General features: G+C 43.3%; 2 protein-coding genes across 8 annotated transcripts; one reads left to right on the top strand and one right to left on the bottom strand.

Moving 5' to 3' along the window:
* The first annotated feature begins 1,235 nt into the window (after positions 1-1,235).
* Positions 1,236-4,477, top strand: LOC116400752 (natterin-3-like). The gene is made up of 3 exons (XM_031878765.1): positions 1,236-1,324; positions 1,516-1,618; positions 3,387-4,477. The coding sequence occupies exons 2-3, from the start codon at positions 1,516-1,518 to the stop codon at positions 4,475-4,477; spliced, it is 1,194 nt and encodes a 397-aa protein (XP_031734625.1). The 5' UTR covers positions 1,236-1,324.
* Positions 4,478-4,763: 286 nt separating this feature from the next.
* On the bottom strand, positions 4,764-19,696 carry LOC116400748 (trichohyalin-like). Of its 7 annotated transcripts, none has more exons than XM_031878745.1 (12): positions 19,576-19,696; positions 15,736-15,854; positions 13,324-13,460; positions 12,545-12,730; positions 11,945-12,116; positions 11,614-11,793; positions 11,353-11,475; positions 11,051-11,184; positions 10,922-10,952; positions 10,558-10,657; positions 9,656-9,749; positions 4,764-9,566 (listed from the first exon to the last, which is right to left on the bottom strand). In XM_031878745.1, exons 2-12 carry the CDS (start codon positions 15,746-15,748, stop codon positions 6,051-6,053), a joined length of 4,686 nt encoding a protein of 1,561 aa, XP_031734605.1. In that variant the 5' UTR covers positions 15,749-15,854; positions 19,576-19,696; the 3' UTR covers positions 4,764-6,050. The 7 variants fall into 7 exon arrangements, with proteins under 7 accessions (XP_031734605.1, XP_031734608.1, XP_031734607.1 ...); XM_031878748.1 differs by having other exon boundaries at positions 9,668-9,749; XM_031878747.1 differs by having other exon boundaries at positions 11,051-11,181.
* Positions 19,697-20,498: the final 802 nt, after the last annotated feature.

The following is a 20,498-nucleotide window of genomic DNA, read 5'->3' as shown; positions in this document are numbered from 1 at the left end:
ACTGCACAATACAACTGTTGCTTGGGTTTTGGATTACCTTTTGTCTCGACCACAGTTTGTCAGGCTTGATAACAAACTGTCTGACACTATCTTAACTAAAACTGGAGCGCCACAGGGAACAGTTTTATCCCCGTTTTTATTCTCACTTCATACAGCTGACTACAGGCAGAGCCATGTGTCCTGTAACATCCAGAAGTTCTCAGATGACACTGCCCTGGTTGGTCTACTTACCCGAGGCAACGACCTGGCCTACAAACGGGAGGTTGAATCTTTAGTCAGCTGGTGTGATGAACAATTTTTAAAACTAATTATTGGAAAGACCAAAGAGTTGGTTATTGATTTTAGAAGGAAGAAGGAGGAGGTCTCCCCAGTGACAACTGCAGGTCAGCAGATAGAAATTGTCCAGTCGTATAAATATCTCGGGGTCTATCTGGACAGTAAATTAAACTGGAAGAAGAACACTGATGCTGTTTTTAAAAAGGCTCAGTCAAGACTCTTCTTCCTGAGGAAGCTGAGTTCATTTGACATCAGCAGGAAGCTTCTTCATGTTTCCTATCAGGGGATCTTGGCTAGTGTTCTTGTTTATGCTGTGCTCTGCTGGGGGGGGGGGATCACTGCGGATGATAGAAACAGGATCAATAAGATGATCAGAAAGGCTGGCTCAGTGATTGGCCTTACCCCAGACTCACTAGAAGTCACTGTTGAAAAGCGAACAAGGGCCAAGTTAAAAACGATTGTCTTGTTTGAAGGCCGTCCACTACACGGTGTCTTCAACGGACTCCGAAGCTCATTGAGTGAGAGACTCAGGAGGCCTCAGTGTTCTACTGAACCACTAAGATGGTCTTTCGTTCCAGCAGCAGTCCGATTTTTTTAATCGGACTTTCTGATGTCGATCATGTTTTATATGGCATTGTCTGGTGTTATGTATCCTTTGTAATGTGTTTTTGTAATGTGTTTTTGTCTGTTGTGTACTGTGGACTGTGTCGTCAGTATGAGTTTGTGGGTGGCAAATGAGTTTCCCCCACTGGGGATTAATAAAGTGTTCTAATCTAATCTAATCTATGAAGATAAAAAAACACACCCAGGGAGAAGAACTACAAACAAACTAGAGCAACATGTTTGAGTATTAAACTAAAATCACCTGAGCTTTCCCCGCCCATCTCCATATCAGCACACTATATAGCAGCCTCTTCACCGCAGTCACTGACAAAGCTTCAGTGTGCATCACGTCTTTGTTTTCTAGCATCTGTGACCTGTTTGCTTGAACCAAACTGTTGCGTACCTGCCTGCCTGACCCTCTGCTGGACTTTTGAACGTCGTGACTGTAAGTTTTTGCAACTTCTCCATAAATCCACCAAAGTGATTCTGCTGCTTTCACATTTTTATCTTCATTCTTTTTTTTTTATAATATGAATGACACATAATATAATAAACCAAACACTGCTTTAATGTTGGTTTAGTGCTACAAACTGCTGGTGAGTGTAACAGGGATCCTGTTCTGTGTTTCTTCTGCAGATGAAGCTGTCTGTGTTGCTGATGTTGGCGCTGCCGGCTCTGTCCTCAGCCGGCCTAGACAGCTGTGAGAAGTACGACAGCTGTAACAAGTACCAAGAAGCAGGTAAACTGAAACTGACATCACAGTGTGAATCTTCCATGTTGCTGTTTCTTTTGTCCTCATGTGTGCATCACTTCAAATGGGATAAGGACAGAACTTGAAAATAATTTAATTAAATTTAAAAAAAAGATGTAAAAGAGTTCATTTTAATCTTGTGAGAAAACACTGAATTCATTTCAACTGATTTAAGTTGCAAGTGTTTCAGCCGCTGTGGAGCCAAGACATGCAAATCATTTCGGTTTGATGTGTTGATGATTTAAGATTTCGGCGATGATTAAATCTGTGGTGTGTTAAGCACCGCTAAATCTCATTTGAGAATTAAAACGCCTCCTTTTCCAAGTTTCATCATTTGTTCATAACTTGATGAGGATATGAATTGTTTTAGCACAAATGCAGGAAGCAAAAAAGACATGAACATAGACGGGAAAGGAGGAATTAGTTTTAATATTTGGAGAAAACAAAAAAAGCTGTTTGTTTATTATTATCATTATTATTATTTAAATTGATCTAAATTCCTAGTATTACAAATGTGCTTTTTGGTTTTGTGGTCAGTTCACAGAGATCATGTTTTTTGATGCCACGCAAATTGTTGGGTTTGTTGTTTTGAGGATTTAAGGAATCTCAGTGGTGATTCAATTTATGGTGCGTGAAGCATCATTATATCACATTTTAAAACTCAGCAGCAGAAGACTACAATGTGTAAAATAACAATACTGTGTAAATCCAGTTGCTACGGTATCCCAAAAAGGTAATTCAAAATCTAACTGACATGATAGCCCTCTATGTTGGCTTTCTTCTTGAGTCACGTCAGTATATAGGTGGTGATAAAGGTGACGTCAACAATACCTCAAATACCATAAAAGAATATTCTGAGCATGCTCAGTGAGCTTATTCTCCCTTGGCAATGTTAACAAATACTAAAGCATAGTGAAGCAACAGCTAATTATGTATTTATTTATGCATACTTGATGTTTGGTTTCACAGTAAAAACTAAATTGAACTCATGTGGACGAACGATGAGGTGGAGTTCCTGCTTAGCGTCACTTTACAAGAAAACGTTGATTGGGAAGTTATATGAAATATTCAGACATCTCAGTGGTTTAAAGAACAGTATCCTGCTCAGGAAAACTCTGAGAAGATGGGGAACCAGTTTCCTCAAGCAAAAGACATGATAAACATTAATATCATATCAACCAGACCGTCCGGTCAAAGTTCTGTGGGACAGTTGATGCTGAATGGGACACGGTAGTGTTGTTGCTTTGCTTCAAGCTCTGTGAAGGTTTACTTCAGGTCCGTTTGACTGATCTTTGCTGGTTCTTGTTTACATGAAACCATCTGTTGTTTTCAGAAGCTTCCCAAAAACTCTGTTTAATGTGTCCACACATAATATACAGGGTTATTTTTTTAAGTACACCTTAAAAGGCATTTTAAAAAAATGTCTATTTTAGTGACTTAAAACTGTGTTTGCGTGTGGACGAGAGGCCAAAACATTTGTCCCTTTGTTGAGTCACTGCAGGCTTTTCTTGCTTCAGATATCCAAGCTCTCTGGAAATTAGAGTCGCTGACGTCCCTTGAATTGTGATTTAAAAATCATATCAAGGTAAACGTTTTGCTTATTGCTCTCCATCGGCCAGATTTTGTTTTGCCCGATAAAGAATTCTTCAAAACTTAGCTTCAAAAGGATTAGAAACGATTTGATTGAGTACTGATGTCATGTGGTTTATACTTAAACTTTGTTCCTATCTGTGCCTTTTCCCCTGCTTTTATACAGTCCTGCTGCTGAACCCAAATCTGGAGGAAAGGGTTCCTAATATCTCTGATAACGAAATGACAGATCAAGCTCTTCCAACTCCTGTGGAGATCAAGACCACGTTGGCCCGGTATTCATTGTCCAACTTGTATCAAACCAACCTGGAATGGAAGGCTTTTGATGGCTCTCTCCCCGATGGAGCAGTTTCAATCTACAACGAATATGTTGGACGCATCGACTATGTTTGCCAATATGACTGTATTGCCGGCTTCTACAACCCTGACATGGATTCAACTCCTTCCTGCCACTACCCCTTTGGCGGTAAAGCTTATCTTGGCTCCCAATTTCAGATCCTGGTGAACAAAAACAACTTTGAGTTTTTGGAATGGAAGGATGACTCCTACGGTTCAGTGCCTCAGAATTCAGTCAGTACCTGCTCCAGAGACCTTTATGTTGGGAAGAACAAGTATGGTCTTGGAAAGGTGGATGTTAAAAATCCGGCCTTCTACCTTCCCTGGAAGGGTTATGAGTATTGGTACAAGACCTACCAGGTCCTGACCTTTAACAAAGATATTTACAGTGAGCACATCTCTGATGTCAAGTACAAGACTGATGAGGTTAAAATCATCACTTATCCTCCAGAGACCATGGACAAAGCTTCCATCACCAACAAGGACTGCCAGGCAGTGACACAGACAGCTTCCCTCTCAAAGACGATCCAAGAGGAGCAAAGGTGGGACACCAGCTCTTCTATCACAGCGGGCGTCAAAACTGCCATCACTGCTGGAATCCCCATAATTGCCTCTGCAAGCATTGAGATTAGCGCGGAGACGACCCTCCAGTTAAGTGAGGGGACAACTTATACCAAGTCGATCGCCCACACTGTTTCTGTTACGCACAATGTCCCACCAAACCACTCCTGTGGTGTCAGTATGGTGGGGTATAAGTACGGGGCAGACATCCCTTACACTGCACGCCTCAGCCGCACCTACAGCAACGGGAAGACCACATGGACGTCCATCTCTGGGACCTACAAAGTTGTCCAAATGGGAGAAGTCCGGTCTGTGGTGGATCCCTGTCAACATGTACCTGATCCCACAGCCTGCCCCTGAAATAATGATGGAGGCTCAATGAGATACAGTACCTGACAAATTGTATGTTGGATACCCTTAACAATGTAATCAAGCTGAAACATTAACCTGCTTTTATGTTTTATTTGCCTTAATAAATCTTATAAGACAATAAAAATACTTGGCATTAACTGTTTCTTCTTTTTAATAGTGGAATATGAGTGTGCACGTAAACGTAGTCAGTGACAACATTTAAATGTAAGACTCGATCGAACACTAAGATCCAATGAGAAAGGTTTATGCCCAATAAGCACAAAAGTCGAACTGCTACCTTCAGAAACCTTTATTTACCACAATTTCAGCTCATGGAAACATCATTTCACAGAGAAAAGTCCACACAGACAAAAAAATGTTAGTGACCTTGAATGACTTCAACGGCATCTGCTAATAAGCACAAGCACATTCGAGAAAGATCACAGCTTTACATCACACAGCTAATTAAATGTTATCCTCCACATGATGCAGACAAAATCAACACTTAAACTCACATGGATGTATAATGTAGACTAAATAATCACATTAATAAAAACAAGAAGCGTGATAGAGGGCATTGACTTGAGAAGCGTCCTCTCTACAGGTTGTACCGCTCAACTTCACTAAGTTAGATGAAAGCGTAACACGAGAGGTGATTACATGTTAGATGGATCTACAGGTTACAAATCTCTACATGTGAAATGTATATAGAAAAAAAAAAAGAGAAGATGTTAATATTAAGACCTGAGTTCTGCTGATAGTTGCAAAGCAAGAACATGTTTTGGTAATTCTTTTTTTTTAAATCAAAGTACATAAACAAGCTATACAAAATAACCGGTTCCTCTGTAGAGTCAAAAACTATTGGAGCGTTTCACCAATTTAAAGAAAGAGACTTATTCTTATTTAGACTTATTCATTTGATTCCTGACTGACATGTTGCCGAGTAAAAAAATACTAAAAGCTATAGTTGAGATTTGTTTCATCACATGATGCAAACTGGACATTCACATTTTTACAATATAAAAATAATAATTCCCCACTTGTAAGAGTTCTCAGTTAAAATGGAAAAATGAAATCTACTGTGGACCCTGCACGAGTTTGTCCATTTGTTTTTGTGTGCAGATTTCAATGAACCCAGTCTCTTCTTGACCAAACTTGGGTGTTTTAACTCTTTAATATAATTTATGTTCACATACAAACTGGGAAAAGGAAAAAACGCTTTTCAAATCCAACACAGTGTGAAGGACTTGTATGTCGTTATAATGGTCAGGGTGGCGTAGGTTTTTGTTTTTGGTAAACGGAGACATGCTGGTGAGAGACACTGTCCCCAGGTCAGATTACAATGAGGGGGTAGAGAGAATAGATAATAGTGGCCCTAAAAGCAAGATCATGGACCTTTACCACAGCGGCCCCTGTGGTCACGAGTATCCCCTGCATTCCACCGGGCTTTGTGAGCCTGCATTCAAAATTTCGTATGAAAATATATATACAGTATATCGTTTTGCTTTTTTGGCATTTTCCCAGTTTAGTGACTCCACACATGCACTTTTGTGTCATTGTCAATGATGGTATTGTGAACATCCTAAACTCTGCTGAGATGCTTAGATTTGCGTGTCACCTCGGTAATTTTTCTCTTCTGAGCTGATCGAGGGCTCCTTTCTTCATTGGACACTTTAGCGCTGCGGCGTCTGGATTTAGACTGCGGGGTTATTATTACTGAAGGAACTGACCTCCCCCTTAAAACTCTCTTCCCAATCACTATGGGTTCCTCCTCTTCCTCGGATGTATTCTGCTCATATTCCTCGTCCTCTTGGCTTGATCCAGCAGCCTCTACCTCTTCATCTGTATCCGAAGAAGGCTCAGCTTTCTCGTTGCCTTGGTCCTCGTCTGATGCTACTGTAACCTTTACCTCCTCGTCAGTGTTGCCATCAGTGTCATCTCGCTCACCCTCATTGTTTTCCCTGTAACACACCTTTGGTCTTTTTCGTACGGATCTTCGAGGGGAATCGTCTTTCTGCCTTCTGGATCTTGGAGATGGTGTGGAAGGTGACGCTTTTTGTTTGCTCCAAAATGCTCTTGTTGTTACGGCTGGAGCTTCATCTTCGGCCACCACAGATGCATCTTCAACTAGAGCCTCTCCTTCAGCGGTGGCAGCGTCCAATCGCACTTCTGCCGCAGCATTGGGTTGTTCTACGACTGCGGTTTCCTCCTCCTCAGCTGATGAAGGTAGGACAGTGTCAGTACCAATCCCATCCACAGCTTCCACACTGTTGACCTCCTCTTCAAGCTCTCCTGCTTCCTCTGTCGAGGCATCCTTCGTCTGCTCTGCGTCTCCCACGGTAGGTTCTTCCCCAGCCGCATTACGAGCTCCTTCCTCTTCCACATCTTTGTCTTTCTCCTCCGGTGATTCCTGCCCAGCCTCTTCTTCCTCTCCTTCAATCTCTTCAGCAGGAGTATCTTCTTCTTCTCGCTCTTCCTCGGTCTGACACTGTGTGCAAGCTCTTTTGGATTTACGACTAGGTGTGGCATCAGCAGGCTTTCTTCCCTTCCTTAGAACCCTAATTTCTACTGCTGGTTCATCTTCTTCTGTGCTGTTCTCTCCCGGTGCCTCCTCCTCTTGCTCATCATCCTGTTTCTTTGTGGCTCTCACAGTCTTTTCACCACTTCTTAGGACTCTTTCAACAACTGGTACTTCCTCCTCAGACACATCTTTTGCCTGCTCGACCTTTGCTGTCAACATTGTCTCCTGTGCACTTTCCGCCACTTCAGATGTGGAGGTTGACTGTTCTCCCTCCACTGTATCTTGCTTGGCGAGTGCTTCATCTGCAACAACCAAGGTCTTTTCCTCATCATCGTGTTGTCCAACTGAGGCCTCTGTGTCCACATCGGCAACTGTCTCAGTACAGTCGATCTGTCCCTCCTCCTGAGCATCGTGTTGGTTGACAGCTTGCTCTGCCACTATATCCTCTTTCTCTGAGGCCATTTCTGCTTCTATATTTTCTGCTTGTTCAGTTGCATCCCTTTCTTCAAGTTTCTCTCCCTTCTTCAGATCAGTCATCTGTTGTTCTTCCTCTTCTTCCTCTGTCTCTCTCGCCTCAACTGCTGTAGAGTCCTCTCCTCTCTCCTCTTCTTCTTCCTCTTCCTGGAGTTGCTTGTGGGTTCTTTTTGTTCTCTGTCGGGCATAGTATGATTTCCTTCCAGCCCTCAAAACCCTGATTTCAACTATCGGTACCACTTCCTTAATTTTTGGAGCTGCCTCCTTTCTCGGTCTGCCTCTGGTTCTTGGTGTGGCTTCGACCGCTTCAGCTGTCTCCTCATCTCTCCCGTCCTCTGTTTCTTGTTTTGTGACTGCTTCCACTTTATACTCACACCGTTCCTCTTTAACTGTCACCTTCTCCAGCTCAGTTTTTTCTACACCCACAGAGGATCCAGGGACAGTCTCCTGTGCCACCGTTTCTTCTTCTTTCATTGTTTCTTCCCTCTGCTCCTCTTCTGCCTCAGCAGCAGTCTTTTGTACAGGAAGACCCTCCTCTGTAGCTGCTGTTTCATCCTGGACGTCGTGATGGGGTTTTTGCAGGTCCACTAAAACCACTGTCACTCTTCGGAGATCAGAAAGCTGGGTTGCCGTTCCCTTACTCTGTTGCTCCTCTGCTGAAGGTGTTGCCTCATCTTCGACAGGTGGAAGTACAGCTGAGTCAGTGGCCGGTGAAGGTAATGGTGCATCTGTCTCTTCTTGTACTAAATCATCGGCAGCAGCTGAAACTACAGCTGTGTTCTCTTCCTCTCCAGTCAGCATCATTGTTCCTTCCTCAGACTCTCCTTTTTCCCCCTCCACAGTAACAAGTTCCTCATTCTCCACCTCCATTTTATCCTCCTCTGGGGCTTTCCCCTCGTCCCCTTCAGTTAGTAGCTCTGACACCAGCCCTGTTTTATCTTCCACTGCATCTTGTTTTTGCTCCACCACCGCTTCCCCTTCCTCCACATCATCTATTTCTAAATCTAAACCCTCCTCATTTTCAGAGGCCGCTTCCTTAACCTTATCTACTATCTCCTCTATCTCCTCATCAGTCTTCTCTACATCTTCTTCCCCTACTCCTGTTTCCTCGACACATTTAGATTCCTCCTCTCCCTTTTGTGTTTCTTCCTGGATTTGTTTACGGCTTCTTTTGGATTTTCCTTTAGGTGTGTCAGTGGTAGAAACCCTCCCATGTCTCAGTGTTCTGGTTGTCACTGCTGGTTCTTCTTCACCGTTCTCTGCTTCTTGTTCATCCACTGGCTCCTGTTGTTTCTCCATCTTCTCTTCATTTTTCAGTTGTTCATCTTCGAGCTGTTGCTTTTCTTCGGATAACTCTTCCACCGTGACTACATCCTCTTTTATGGAGGTTTGTTCTTCTTCTTGTGCTTCTCCCTCAGTTCCATCCGACTCCTCCACTACCTGGGTTGTAGAGACGTCTTCCTCCTCTGCCACTTCATCAACCTCTTTCTCTAATTCTTCAGATACGTTTTGGTTACATCGGGTATATTTGTGTGTGGGTGGAGGGGTGTTCTTAATAGTTCTTCCTCTCAAAATGACCCCTGCCTTCTGGGCTGTAGTTCCCTGCTTTACCCCCTCTTCTTGCTTGCTGTGACGCGTAGATCTCCGTCTGGGGGTTATACTCTCTACATTTGTCGCAGCCTTTACATTGGCTCTTCTGGTTTTTCCAGCTTCACCATTCTCTGATGTTGCATGTGTTGATAGACTTAGCTCTTGTTGTGTTACTCTCTCTTCCGACTTTTCATCAGTGACCCCAACTTGAGTTCCCTCTCCCACTTTGTCCAGAGTTTCTGCTTCCTCCAAAGCTTCTTCACAGACTACCAGCGCTGCAGTGTCTTCCTTCTGACACTCTTCCTTAATTTCTGATGCCACATTCTCAACTGTTATCTGTGAGTCACAGGAGATGCTGTTCAGATTCTGGGGGGCATTATCTTCTACTTGTGGCTCCTCAGTCGAAGGTGCTAATGTAACGTCATCATCTTGTAGGTCTTGTTGGGCTAGGACGGTGGCTGGTTGGTCCAACATATGCTCTCCTTGCTCTCCAGGAGCCACAGTGGACATACCCTAAAAATAAACAAGATCAATTGAATCATGAACAGGTTGCTGTACTGGTCTGTAGACAAACATGTGAAGAAGAATGTGCATATATACACCTCAGTCTTCACCAATTCAGAGACGTGAAGTTCTGTCTTCTGTTGCGCAGAAACTTGATCCTTGCTCGGGGTTTCTGCTTCAATATCCTCAATTCTAAAAATATTAGATACCACTTGTTAATTTCAACAATTTGCTGCTTTCCTCATTATTATATTTGTAACTGTATTTTGATGAGAATCACTAATAAATACAGCCATAGTCTACTACTATTTGCAGTTGATGGCAGCCTTTTCAGCTGATTGAGCATGTTGGGGACTCTTGTACGCCACCGCCTTTTGTACAACAAATAAAAGCTTAAAATTCACCAGAGGGCTTTTACTGATGTAGTTCATATTGTAGAAGAAAACGTTCAAATCTCCTCAGTTAACTAAGCATCCAACTACAAACGACGAGCGAACCGGAAGACCAAACTAATATCCTGTTTTTAGGACTCATTCCTGCAGCACTGTGTGATGGCAACTGTGGTCCCACACTACTTCAAGACGCCTATTGTTTGACTGAGAGACCCCTATTGGTGGAAAATTATAAGTTGTGTTATGACCTGAGATACAGTACAATTAAAACTGAAATAGTGCCAGGTTGACGCGGGCAGTTTATCACAACATGTGACCAACAATCAGAACATCAATCTGCAGAAATGATCACTTTTCTACCGTTTGTGGAGCAGCCATCCATCCTCGTCTACTGCGGGGAAAACTAGTGATGCCATGCTGAGTTTGATCAGAAGAACGGGCTAATACATGAAAGCTAATCACTTCGCTAATTGGTTAGCTGTGAATGTATTTTAAAGATTTTGAAATTTCTTGTATTGCTGCTGAAGAAAGACTATTTGAATAAGAGAACTATGATCAATAAAACCCTAACGATACCCATCCCTAGTGATGGTTTTATTCATACAGACCTGATGACTTTCTCGGACTTGTCCTCTCCAATCTCTTCTCCCATCTTCCTTCGTTTGGAGCCGCTACTCCGACTCCGGGCTGTGAGGGGCACCTCAGCCTCTGAAAGTGTTACCGTTGTAACAACGTTACTACGTCATCACATTAAGCCATACAAACTTTAATGTGCAACCTAAAGACCCTTTCGCACAAAGATTCCGACGTAAAAAAATGAAAGAAAGTCCGCCTTGAAACAAAAAAAGGCGGCATAATGCTGCCAACAACAGCAGTGACGCAGAATAACTGCGCGACATTCCCGCCTTGAACATTTGGTGTGAAAGAGACTTTGGTGGAGAGTTTACAGCGTAGATGCAAAATGACACTCACCTCTGGTAGTGCTCAGTAGCGTCACTTCCTCCTACAAATCACAATGACCAGGATTATTTTTTTTTAACTTGTAGAATTATTTGTTTCTCAAATACGTGATATGCAAAATTGGAAGAAATAACAACGCACCACAATTTCCACCGTGCATTCTATAGAGCCGGCCTCTTTTATTTGAGTGGTGATCGCCTTCATCACCGCGTCCGGTTCCGTCCTTTCAGTAATCACGAGTGATTCCTCTGTGAATGACCGACTCATGGATACTGCTGAGGAACAAGGTAAGACGTGCTTAGATAAGTAGAAAAACTATTTTGCAGCACATTCTTTACTAAATTAAATATTTGGCAATTTCAAGATGACACAATCTTTACGGTGTCAAATCTTTTGGGATATCCCGGAGGGATTTTAATGGTCTAGCTCTACAACATTTTTACCACTCTGGTCCATGGCCTGGATTTTTCCGGCGATATTGGTCCTCTGGTTGGGCCCACCTATGCTCTCCACCTCCCACAGCAGGTCTGTGTCTCCTGGGTACTGACACAGGTATTTCCCACACACTAGGGAACAGAGAGGAGTGTATTTAACTTACGGTAATGTACTGTTAGTGTCTCTATATACCAGCACAGACTGTAAGAAAGTAGATTCAGACTCTACATATGAATAAGGTGTACTTGCTGCAGGGTGGACTCATGTACCTTTAAACATGAATTTTGTTATGGGGTACTTCAACCCCAGACAGTCCTCTTTGAAACTGAGCACAAAGTCCTCCAGCATCTGCAGGCCGAAGCCTTTACCACGCTGACATTTTCTAACGAAGATGGAGTCCATCACAGGGAGCTGATAGCTTCTGGTTGAGAAAGAACTAATAAAGCTGCCTGCACGAGAAACAAAAAGCACAGTCATGAGGACATTTTCAGAAAGGAATGAACCAATACGTGGACTAAATCAGGTCTTGTACCGGCGTAAACTGTAAGCAGTAAGCAGTACGGGCATATGTATGCGTTTAATGAACGTCACATAAATTACCTGAGGGTTTGACTGAGTAGAAGCCGACAGCCTCTCCATTATTCCAGAGGATTTTCGCGCTGTCTTTTTCTCCATGGCAGAGGAAGGGGAGCTCCTCAGGGCTCATCTCTTTGGCTCGATAGACGACGCGATTGAGGATGTATAGAACTATTCTCTCTCCCACCGTCTCCACCTGTGGGACAGGCAGAAGAAAGTGGTATTCACAAAAAAGGGGACATGTCATGAAAAACACATTTGGGTAGATGGAGTGCCTACCAACACACAAACTGGGAAATAAGACAACCCAGTCAGAACCCCATCTCATATATTTGGGTGCACCAGACCTGAAATAACTTTTCGGTTACACTTGAATGGATGGCGCACAATATTCAGTCGAGCGTTTCCAAATAAAAAGTATGATTTTATGGTCTTTTGATGAATATCTTTTCAATAACTGCAGTCTTGACATTGTCACTCATAAAGCAGGTGATGACACCCTCCCTAAATTATGATCAAGCATGACAATCAACTTTAGTCTTGTTTGATAACCGCTAATAAATAAATAACATCTGTATAGGGGCAAGTAAAAAGTTGACTTTGGGCAGTTGATCTCCTTCATACCTCCACAGCTCCACCTCGAGCGGGGTCTGCCGTCTTGAGGATGTCGTCCACCGCCCACCAGCGGTCCAGCAGGTACAGCGCCACGGCGGTGAACGGGTCGCTGGGAGAGAAGAGGGCCAGGATCTTCTGTTTGTCGCCGGATCCATAGAGAGGGACGAAGCCCACGCTGGAGACGTCTATGGTGACCTGAGGACAGACGGACGTCTCAGTGCACGGCATTAACCACACCTCGCTCCATGTGCATGAATTCAATGATTCACTAATTATTTCATGTTGCAGCTGGTAAAAGGTCCCCGACTAAGAAGTTACATCGTCGAATCCGATTGGTCAAGTCTGAGTTTTTTCTCTCTTCTTTTGCTCATTGGTCTGTTTGAGCTTCATGTGCCTATAGACAAACAGTAGAAAGTTATTGGTCGAGATACGTGAGACACATCGTTTAGCCGTCGTTTCAGAATGGGCTGTTTGTAGTGTGTAGGTGTGACAGACACGGTTTCAGCCCATTTGCCCCCCCATTGTAGCAATCCACAAACAGACTTACTTAGATGTTGTGTTAATCTGAATCTGCAAAGAAACTAGTAAATAAAGCCGTCAGATAAATGTAGTGGTTTAGAAGTATAAAGAGGCCGAACATGGAAATACTCGAGTATAGCACAAGTACCTCAACATTGTATTTAAATACAGTAATTAGCTACATTCCAATGACCTGACACGTATGGTTGTAAAGACAGCACACTGGTCCAGTCAGGAGTGAGCTACAGCCCAGGTGTGGCGGGTTGTACCTGGGTGGAGTCGGAGAGGGCGAGGTGTTCGGGTGAATCGGGGTTGCTGTAGAGGAGGTTGTTCATGTAGTTGTGGGCCAACCACTCCAGCTCCGTCTGGCTGACGTCAGCCAGGAGGTCCACGGGGAACTTCATGCCTACAGGACACACAGAGAGCAGCGAGAGGCAGCGGTCTCAGAGGAGATCTAGAAACCTTAAACTTATCTCTCAAACATTATTCCAGCAGTGCATTTTGTATAGGTCTTCCCTTTTATGTGGCCTGAAATCAAATACAGCCATTGGAAATCACACTTTAAATGGGACAGATCTATGGCAGCAGTAAAGCGAAGAAGTTTAAAGTACAACTTTGGCTTCTGTTTTTCCATAGCTTTCTTATTCCCCCCTAAATCCCCACAAAAAGATCAACAATAACAACAGAGAAAGCTCCTCATCAACGTCACTCAAACAGGATGAGACGGCCCCGTTGGTCCTACGTGACATATTTAGTCTAGAAATGGGGACAATGTTTGGGTGTCTCTGGGGTTCAGAAGTGCTGACCTGTTAGCAGTAAGCGATTTTACGCCCTTGTTAGTAAAATGACCAAAATGCATGCCCCTTGTCAACCTGCTCCCCCTCCTCTCTGTCCCCTAGTATAGAGTAAATGCACAGGCAGGGGGCTGTATAGCTGAGTATGTTAGTCTCTAGTCTGACTCATTGATCCTTTATCTGACTGAGGTGTGAGCAAGTTAAAATCTGTGGTCCCAACCATGACTCTTAAATATCAGTAGTCTAACTGTACTGTGTGTGTGTGTGTGTGTGTGTGTGTGTGTGTGTGTGTGTGTGTGTGCTGTCCGTGGTGCTGAAATACGACTTTGTATTTGCGACTTCCTCTCTGAGCTCTTTCATGGGATTAAGTTGCAACGGTCCAGCCTGTTAACAATCAGAAAGTGGCCTACTGCCATAAATAATTACGTGAAAGAACCATCGCGAAAATGTTTTTTAAAGTGACATATTGCAAAACAAGTGGAGTTGCTTTTAACCACTCCTCAATGCAAAGAGAGAAGAGCATTTAAACCTGTACATAATGCAATTAGCATCCTACATTGATTTGCATGGAGACACGTTCAGTCAATAATAGGGCGCCACTCTCCCTTTATAAAGTCTTTGTTATAACTTGTAACTTTATTAATGGTTAATCAATAATTTGCACATTTTGGTCGAGTTCATCTGCAGCTCTTTTCTAGAAATGAGTGATCCGACCTGTCAAATGGAGTTTCCACAACCTTCACAATCCTAACGTTTGTTGTTGTTTTTTGTAGTAAATTATTTATTAACCATTAATAAAGCCCACCTTTGGAATAATTATCTTTGTCATTTCATTATTGCAAACTTTAAAGTTTTTTCTGTTGATATGTGCCTTACTTTAATAGTAAAATGAAATACTTAAACTAACAAGAAATCAGAAAAAATAAAGCCCGAACTGAAGAAAGCTCTTCCAATCCCAGCACATGCCTCCAAACCAAACAGTAGTCCATTCACTTCAGTCTCTATGGAGGACAGACTTGGTAACCTGATCCAATCCAGCTGCCACAAACAAACCCAGTTAATACTCAGTGATCTCTTGTGAGACTAATAAACTGTGAAAGTTACTGAACAAAGTTAGCTTAAGTTAGGATCAGAAGCCAACTTTAGTTTCTCCTTACTATTTCTTTAAAGCACTACTATTTGGAGTACACAGGCAGCTCCCGAAGTTAACACGGCTAATATGTCTAATCCAGTTGAGTTGAAGTCAATTAAAAACAAGTGTAACTATACATCCATAGAACCAAGAGAAACCTAGAACCTCCCAAGAGACAGGCGGACACACGTGGAGACAACTCAGTCTGTTTCCAATGAACAGCTAAACAAGTCGTTCTTTCAGTCGGGGCAACACACAGGAAACTCCTACTAATAGAATAGGAGTGCAATGGACATTGAACTGTTTTTCTGTTGTCGTTTGACTAGTACAAAAAGAAAAGGCGATTGTTGTTAGCCGTCATGGTTACGACACACGGGACCGTAGTGTGGTTGCAGCTCTGAAGACGGACCGCTGGCTAGTTAGCTAGTTAGCTTGTCCTTCTCCGGATAGGAGATAGGACAGATAGGGTGGTTTTCTATTTTTTATTTTTTTTTTACATCTGGCACTGTAGTTCTCCTACACGTTTGGCCCACAGGAGAAGTTTCACTTGGTTGCAATCTGCAACCTCACCACTAGATGTCGCCAGATCCTACAAACTGGCCCTTTAATTCACGCAAGATAAATATATTGCAGATTACCAGCTGTTTGACTTTAGGGTTGGGGATTTTTAAACACCTATTATGTCCCACTGCTAACAAACATATGCTACAATAAATACCTTGTAAAAGGCAAACAAACACAGAACCACGACTCACACAAATGTAGCATCCATTACTGCAGGGTGGCGTAGGATTATGTAAAACCAGCAGGAGGTTGTAGAAGGAAGCAAACGGGGTCTACGGCCGATACCTTCAGGGGCTGCAGGGTGGAGCCGCTTGGAACGAAGAGTCAAACAAATCCATTCACAAGGCTTCAACAGCTGTCTGCTCACACATGCTTGACAGAAAATACATGCACGAACACATGTTCGTGTTTTGCTCAACTTGAACACACGTTCATTGTTGTAAAAAACGAGCTTTGTGTTTTTGCATGACTGTAGAACGTGACAGGAATTTCCATTGTCTTTCAATTTAGGCTGAAACACAAACTTCTAGCCTTGCAAAATCACAAAAAACATGCACACAGTAGTCAACACGGGGATAACACAGCGCACACTAAACACAGTGGTAAAGACTTGATGAGAGTGCGACCTGAAGGACCAGTTTTCTCAGGTTGTAACCCTGGGGGGTGTCAACGCCTGCACATCTCCGCCAACAACACCGAAAACAACCAGGAGACATAATCTCATCAGAGTGTGAACCCATTGATCGCCTTAGTGTCAATGTGACATCCGTGTACAAACAGAAACACAGTCCAGATGTTCTATTACTAGCTTTTAAAAAAGGACGATGCAGGGACTCTGCGGTACATGTTCCTACAGGGTTTCTAAGAAAGTTTGTAACCTTCTGACCAGCTACAGTCAGATATGGCGTTTAAATTATTAAGTAGCATCCGTCCCCAGCACACGACACTTCCCGCTTGTCCTTCTGTTTCTCCCAACAGCACACTTGCACCCTGTGATGAGCGTCACTAGTTCGGGTTATGTGTGTCAGAGCTAACCCCCCTCCCACATCTCCATCCATACGCCACTGTTATCCACAAGAAAGTACAGACACTTTGTCTCTTAGTATGCATTTAAGTGCACACTGAGCACAAGGTTACAATGTCAGGGGGAAAGCCACATCCTGGAATGCTGAGAGGACGCAGGGGGGCAGGTTCAGTTATTTGTATGACAATCATTCACAGGCTAAATTGCAGCTTGTGACAGCACTAATGCAGCTACATAACCACGCTACCTAACTTCGACAGTCCCTTCATGAATCCGTTCTGACAAGGCTCAAAGCTCCAGCCAAATAAGTGCACAACCTTCAGCGGGTAGCGGTGGTCTACTCAGCACCGATTCCATCATTTACTCTGCGACGTGAGCGGTTTGCGTTCATTCGTTAAATCTCAGTTTTTCAAGCACGACTCACCTACATCGGCACTTGATGTGCATTTGCACTAAAGCGTGCATGACGCAGCTGGAATTTTGTATCAGGCTTATAAATATAATCTTGCATCGGGAGCAAAAAATACATCCGGGGCATCTGAGGGACAGTTTGAACCCCATGAGAGACAGGTCCTCCTGGGTGTGTTTTTTATGCCATTCACATATTTTACAGATGTGGACGCCAATGGATGCCCTTCATAAAACATCCAAAACGGACACCCATCCATTATGTATGTCCCCTGTCCCTCTCTGACGCACACACTGTCACTGAGCATCAGCAGCCGAGCAGAAAGTCCAGTCTGTGTTTTGTGAGAGCGAGAGAGAGAGAGAGAGAGGGAGCGAGAGAGAGAGAGAGGGGGAGAGAGAGAGAGAGAAAGAGAGAGAGAGAGAGAGAGGGAGAGGGAGAGAGAGGGAGAGAGAAAACAACCCTGGCTGCTGACTGCGTGTTTGTGTGTGGATGCATGCACGGCTCTGCTGAACGCAGGCCCAGAGTTCCCTCGGGCTAGGGAGTAGAGAATACCACAAAATGCCCCATTAACCAGACACTTCTCTCTGGCTTGCTCTTAAACAGTTCTACTTTGGGCACCGGGCCTAACACTCGCAAGATGTTAACAACACTGGGTGGAAACCTAGTGGATGGCTGCACCGTGTTTGGTCAATGCCTGCTGAAAGTATCATATTGCATCACGTTGTTAAATCTACATTTGAGTCAAATAACTGTACAAACAACTGCATATGTACTGAGGACGCGCTTCAGATGATCGCGGAATGTTTTCTTTCCTTGTGTAATATTTTTAATTGTGCCGCGGCCAACGGGGGAAACTCCATCCCTCGGTAAGTCGGGGGGGTAGAGTTGCGCTTTGAGAGAGAGCCGGCCCTGCTGTGCTTAGCTCATTAAAAAAAAAAAAAAACATGCTTTTGCAACACTTCTGTGATTGCGAGATAAAAACTGGCGGCACAGTGGCTGCAAAGACACCAACGTTTAAATCCAATATTAACTCTTAACACTACAATTACAATAGGGGATATATATATATATATATATATATATATATATATATATATATATATATATATATATATATCTCATGATTCACTTAACAAAACCTTTAGAAGGAAAATAGCACATTATTTCCATTTGTCTCTCGTGACTACGAGGCTATCTTGGAATAAGGTCTGTGGGACATAAAACATCCTGCGTCTGGACAGATGTGCAAAAAACAAGACACCTATTGAGCCAAACGAGGAAAGAAGGGGGAGTCTGAGGCCTTCGTTTCAGTGATAACTCAGATCTTTCTTATTAAAGTGCACATAAAGTAATGGAGGAGAAGATGTAGGATCATGATGGTAATGTTCTTGAGCTCTTATAACTTACAACAGTGAGAGCTCACCTTTACACTAGGCTTACAGAGCAGTTTGACCTTTAACCTGCCGGGTCGTTAACACCCTGCTTGCAGTTTAAAAAGCTACAACAGACACTTTCTACTGAGAACTACTATGAGAAAATAAAGCATTTTTTTTTGCATTTTGACAAAAAACGACACCGATATTTCTGACACAAACGAACACGGTGAAGAGGCCGCACGGACCATTCTTCTCTTACTTCATGTGTAAATTTGCATTCAACGCGGACGTTTGTTAATGCAGCTGGGTGTAAAAAAAGAAAAGAGCTCAAACCGAACACACGACTGCCGGCCTGTGCCAACAAGTAGCGCTATTGCTGCACGCGACAACGCTGAGTGCGCACTTTTTTATTTTCATGATATCAACGCACCAAAACAAGCGAAACACGTCTTTCAGAAACTTAATGTAAAACCCCGCGAAAGTTTAAAAAAGGGTACATAGAGTTCCTAAAGTGTCGGTAGGATTGGGGGGGGGGGGGGTGCTCTCAGCGGACACGCTGCAAAATGTCCCAGCAACAGACGCAAACATGAGATTAAAATAAAACAACTTTCCTACAGATTTCAGACACGCAAACTCACCACTAACCGTTTGAGCTCTTCGGGTCCGCTCCGTTTACTTCACTACAGTAGAAACAGTTAACACGACGCCAACGGCTTCAAAGAAGTTTGAGGTCTCGGTGTGCGCCAGTGTTCAAAACACACGCACACAAAAACACTACGCAGTGAACTTTAGCCTGAAATATCTGAAAACAAATAATGGTCTATACGTGTTACGATAGAGCTTAAAGGACAGTGTTGTGTTTGAGGAGCCGTGGGGAAGTCGGCTGTAAAGCAGCTGCCATCGCGGTCGGATAGGATGTTTGAATTCCGAACATTTTGTCCCCGATAAAAACAGTGTGTTTTGTGCTTCGTCTCCAGCTAGCTGGTCGCATTAGCTGCGACTTCCATCGTTGTGTGTGTGTGTTCACAATGACGCTGTGGAGCCTTACATGTACTCGCGATAGTCTGCATTTAATACCTGCCCGGGGGTTCCACTACAGCAGATTCCGCGGCCGTCCTCCTTTATTGTCTCCTAGTTCCAAAGTGCTCCGAGAACAAAACCGGGTTCGCACGCGCGCGCACACAGAACCGAGCCGAGCCGAGCCGAATACACGCGAACTCACCTGCACTCTTTCACGGGACGGGAGCCGTTGTCTTTCCTGTAAAAACTCCCACTTTTCAACTTAAAAATCTGTAAACACGCTCCTGGTTTCTTGTGTTGTTATGGTGGGACGCTCCAGTGCGCATGCTCGGCTCGGGCCGCCAATCCCGTGCAGATGCTTTATATAACTACACTATAATCCAATCTGACCCCATAATCCCAAACTCACAGAGAGCGTCCGACGGGGACGTCATCACACCAGCATCTTCAAAGATGTACAAACGTGTTAGGGTTATATTGTGATAACCTCGTTACAAACTGTGTTACAAACTATTTCCAAACCCACATAGGTTCATTTCAATTGTTACAGGAGATCCGAAAATGAATAAAGTTGCCAAATATGATTTAACATGAATATTTGATGCACTGATGATGCGGGAGATTTTATCCTATATTACTACTGCGTAAGCATGTAAAACAACAGCTAATTTGAGCCTTTTGAAATACCGTTGGGCAGTTCAATCTGTAACAATGCGCCCTATTCATAAATTGTATGTTTTTTACATGAAATCTAAAATAGTGCGAAATGGACATAAAATAGTGCTTAAGCAAATGTACAAAGTTCGATTCCACAGGTGCAGTGAGTTTGATGCAGCTTTATTTTATTATAGCTTTATTATAAGTGAAACTTACTGATAATAACAAGTCTTTCATCATCTCCTTTTCCTCACTGAGCAAAAGATTTTCTCATCAACCCATCTCCTAATCTGACATCATTGCTCATCGTCAAAGTAAACTGGTCACTGCCACCATTGTTTGACCACAGAGCACCCTGACACTGTTCCTATTGGCTAAAACTCCGTTTTCATGCCGATTACTTACAGCAGTTTGTTTTAAAGAAGCAATACCACAATGTAAAACCACGCTATTACAACTGCATTTATT

The sequence above is a fragment of the Anarrhichthys ocellatus genome, unplaced genomic scaffold (genome assembly GCF_004355925.1).
Source record: "Anarrhichthys ocellatus isolate YVR2014 unplaced genomic scaffold, GSC_Weel_1.0 scaffold198, whole genome shotgun sequence".
NCBI classification, from domain to species: Eukaryota; Metazoa; Chordata; class Actinopteri; order Perciformes; family Anarhichadidae; genus Anarrhichthys; species Anarrhichthys ocellatus.
The sequence above is the reverse complement of the archived record's forward strand: the minus strand, read 5'-3'. Positions and strand labels throughout refer to the sequence as shown.

What these genes read in the sequence shown, in the direction of transcription:
- LOC116400748 (XM_031878745.1), bottom strand. An exon ending in CTACTCAGTCAAACCCTCAG is followed by an intron (nt 11,794 to 11,944) that starts GTAATTTATGTG and finishes TTTCTCGTGCAG; the next exon opens with GCAGCTTTATTAGTTCTTTC. An exon ending in AACAAAATTCATGTTTAAAG is followed by an intron (nt 11,476 to 11,613) that starts GTACATGAGTCC and finishes TCTGTTCCCTAG; the next exon opens with TGTGTGGGAAATACCTGTGT.
- LOC116400752 (XM_031878765.1), top strand. Translation starts at nt 1,516, where the DNA reads ATGAAGCTGTCTGTGTTGCTGATGTTGGCGCTGCCGGCTCTGTCCTCA. An exon ending in TAACAAGTACCAAGAAGCAG is followed by an intron (nt 1,619 to 3,386) that starts GTAAACTGAAAC and finishes GCTTTTATACAG; the next exon opens with TCCTGCTGCTGAACCCAAAT.